The sequence below is a fragment of the Poecilia latipinna genome, unplaced genomic scaffold (assembly GCF_001443285.1).
Source record: "Poecilia latipinna isolate Pla-1442-1.1 unplaced genomic scaffold, P_latipinna-1.0 Scaffold2938, whole genome shotgun sequence".
Classification (NCBI taxonomy): domain Eukaryota; kingdom Metazoa; phylum Chordata; class Actinopteri; order Cyprinodontiformes; family Poeciliidae; genus Poecilia; species Poecilia latipinna.
The window spans coordinates 12,764-16,036 of record NW_015115554.1 but is presented as its reverse complement, the minus strand read 5'-3'; the positions used below and the strand labels follow the sequence as shown (position 1 = coordinate 16,036).

The window sequence follows — 3,273 nt, the reverse complement described above, 5'->3', positions numbered from 1 at the left end:
ATCGATCGATCGATCGGAAAGGTTCTGAGTCGATCTCAGCAGGTGACAATCTGATCGCCACCAGGAAGCTGAGAGCAGCACTTCCTCTTCTGACGGGCTTATCAAAAATATTCACCAAGATCCTAAACGTTTGTAGCTTCATTAAAAAAGAATAATTATAAAAAAAATCTACGAGACGTGTTAAAATGAACAATCTCAGTAATTATTGTTTCAACAAGGTGTTTTGGTCCCATTAACAAAGAAAAGAGAAAAAAAGGCAACAGAGCAGAGCAGGAGTTTAAATGAGCTGCTCGACCAGCGCTGTGTCCATGAGAGGCTTATTAATAATCGAGGAATAAATATCAAGCCTGGAAACCTGATATGTAACGGACTGAATGTTGTGTTTTTAAAGTAATCTCTGCCACGATAATTATGTGAAATTAAATGAATTATGTCCCGACTTCAGAAGATTTGCCTTTACCTTTACTGGGCTCTCTGGTTCCTCCTATCAGTCTGTAGTTTCTCACATTTCAGTCATCAAACCAAAGTTCAGATCCACCATGACTGACTGACCTGCTGGCATCAGGTCTGAAACCAGCTTCTGACTGAGAAACCAGTAACCTGCTCCCAGTGTCAGAATCTCACTGAGGAAGAAACTGGATCAGGTTTTCTGTCACTTTATTATTTCTGCTATAACTGATGCATATTCGCATATAAAATATGTCAAAAGAGTTTAATTTGTAATTTTTATGTCTTTGTGTCATGAGGTAGATCTCAGGCGGCTGGTGAGAGAAAAAGTAGATCTTGGTCTCAAAAAGTTTGGACACCCCTGCTGTAGATACTTTAAGGACTTCTGTTCTGAAGGTGACAGCGTTTTGCTAAACAGTTTTTCCTTTTCACTGTCGCCCCCTGATGGGCAGGAGGAGTAATGCAGCAGACATGATGCTCTGCTAGAGGAACCTAAATGAATCTCTGATCGATAACTTAGTCGGGTCAGAACCCCATCAGGAATGAAAGAGTCGGGATGGGATCAGGAAGAGGCGGAGCCAGACCATAGGCCCCGCCCACATTGCTGTCACCTGGCTCAGGTGAGCGACTCTGTGTGCGCACTCCCTGTAGAGGCGGTGTCCATCAGGCAGCAGGCGGGACCGCACGCTGACCTGGAAGCTGCGATCTGATTGGACGTGGACAATGGCGTCCCTCATGGAGGACAGCTGGAGACGTGAGAGACAGGAGAGACATGAGCAGAGGCAGAGGCGGCGGCGGCGGCGGCGGCGGCTGCCTACCCTGCAGCACTGCAGCAGCTGCAGCTCTGGTCCTGCAGCCATCACGGCGACCCAATGCGCCGGCAGCACCGTGCTCCTCAGTGCCTTCAGCAGATGGAACAAGCCCCGCCCCCCTGCGCACCTGGCTCCGCCCCCCAGCAGGCAGAACCCCTGCGGTTCCTGGAAGCAGAGGGGAACGGTTTAGTGGTCGGACCGACCCAGTTTCATCAGCCAATGACGGCGGCTCCACCGACCAATGAGATAAAGTCCGGCCGCTTGCAGGTGATGTCAGCGGTGATGTCAGAGTGCGACGGTGATGATGTTGTCATGGTGTTCTGGTCGGACTCTGGGTCCGGCAGCTCCACCTCCACTTCGTAGAACTTGCCCTCCTCAGACGTCCCAGTCCAAAGCGCCGCCTCCCTGCCGTAAAGCTCGATGCTGATTGGCTGCTCCTCCTCCTTCGGTTCGGGTGATTGGACGGCAGCAGAGTGAGGAAGAGGATGAGGGATGAAGGTGAGGCCTGTGGAGACGTGGAGGACGGATCCGTCCTGGAGAGAGAGAGAGAGACGCTCAGATGACAGTTACCATGGAAACGGTGAGCGATCAACAGCTAGCTCTACCTGAGGCAGCAGGCCGGACAGACAGGTGAGGGCGGAGTCAGAGAGGGTGGTGGAGGGCAGGTGGCAGCTGTCCAGGGTCAGGTTCCACTGGGACAGACAGAACGGGTCAGAACGGGTCAGAACGGGTCAGAACAAGTCAGAACCGGGTCAGAACCGGGTCAGAACTGGTCAGAACGGGTCAGAACTGATCAGGCAGACAGCAGAGCACTGAAAGTCTGTACCTGCAGGTGAGTCCCAGTCGGAGCTGAACTGGTCCCACTGGCCCCAGTCAACTGGTGACAGTGGGACAATGGCGTCTCCTCTTCCTCGCTCTTCATCAGCGGACCGATCCAGCCGTTCCGAGTCTCGGAGGCGCCGCCCGTCTGGCCCCGCCTCCTCTTCCTCCTCTTCATCCACATCCTCTTCCTCACCTCCTGAACACAAACAAACTCAGATCTGTACGAACCGGGCCGCGGGTCGGAACCAGAGTGGGTCCGGCGACGACTGGAGGTTCTGCTGGGAAGAACCAGAACCAGCAGGCCTCTACCTCCCGCCTTCCTGCCGTCCTCTCGTGTCTCCAGCGCCGGACTCCATCCTGCTGGGCGTCCGGAGAGTCGGTGTCGTCTCCGGGTCGAACCGGGTCGGACGGTTCCTTCTGCTCCCCGGGTCGGTTCTGCTGCCTGGTCGGCTGTTTCTGGGCGCTCTGACGGGACAGCAGAGGGAGGTTTAGTTCTGGGCAGAGACCCAGTTCTGGTTCTGGTTCTAGACTCACCAGCAGCAGGCAGCGACGCCTCACACACTTCTGCTTCATGCGGGACGGACCGCCGAACTTCCTCATGTCGCGGCAGAACGTGCAAACGCCGCAGTTCTCCCTCAGACACGCAGCGCAGCTCCGGCAGGCCTGGCGGCGCTGCAGCACAACACAGCATGATGCTGCAGCGCGACACAGCACGATGCTGCAGCACGATGCTGCAGCGTGACACAGCACGATGCTGCAGCGCGATGCTGCAGCACGATGCTGCAGCGCGACACAGCACGATGCTACAGCACGATGCTGCAGCACGATGCTGCAGCACGATGCTGCCAATCCTCCTCACCATCTTCTGTCCTGATGCTGAAGTCTCGTTTCTCTTCTTGTTCTTTGTCTAATCAGCCAATCACAGGGCAGCAGCAGGTCACATGGTGGCAGAGCAGATTCTATTGGTTAACCTGGTTAACAGATGATGACATGACCTCCAGATGACCTTCAGCCTCACCTGAACCTCCTCTTTATCCTCCTCTTCCTCTTCTTTAACAGATCCAGTCCTGAGGACCCACTGATCACCCGTCACCTGGAACAGACCAGACACACTGAGGCCTGACACACACACACACACCCACACACACACACCCACACACACACAGACCCACACACACACACACACACCCAC

The 3,273-nt window shown here is 54.5% G+C and overlaps 1 protein-coding gene across 4 annotated transcripts in view; it reads right to left on the bottom strand.

Annotated features, from left to right (window-relative positions):
- LOC106939654 (uncharacterized) overlaps positions 1-3,273 on the bottom strand; it is a 14,379-nt gene that overhangs the window by 4,952 nt on the left and 6,154 nt on the right. For 3 of the 4 annotated variants that reach the window (XM_015022122.1, XM_015022123.1, XM_015022121.1), the window contains exons 6-14: positions 3,100-3,174; positions 2,941-2,988; positions 2,616-2,753; positions 2,391-2,546; positions 2,086-2,277; positions 1,865-1,951; positions 1,499-1,792; positions 1,266-1,424; positions 1,059-1,193 (exon numbers count right to left, since the gene is read on the bottom strand). In XM_015022122.1, the coding sequence (XP_014877608.1) occupies positions 1,059-1,193; positions 1,266-1,424; positions 1,499-1,792; positions 1,865-1,951; positions 2,086-2,277; positions 2,391-2,546; positions 2,616-2,753; positions 2,941-2,988; positions 3,100-3,174 (1,284 nt within the window). The remainder of the gene's footprint in view (positions 1-1,058; positions 1,194-1,265; positions 1,425-1,498; positions 1,793-1,864; positions 1,952-2,085; positions 2,278-2,390; positions 2,547-2,615; positions 2,754-2,940; positions 2,989-3,099; positions 3,175-3,273) is intronic. The other variant, XM_015022124.1, reaches the window with a different exon arrangement.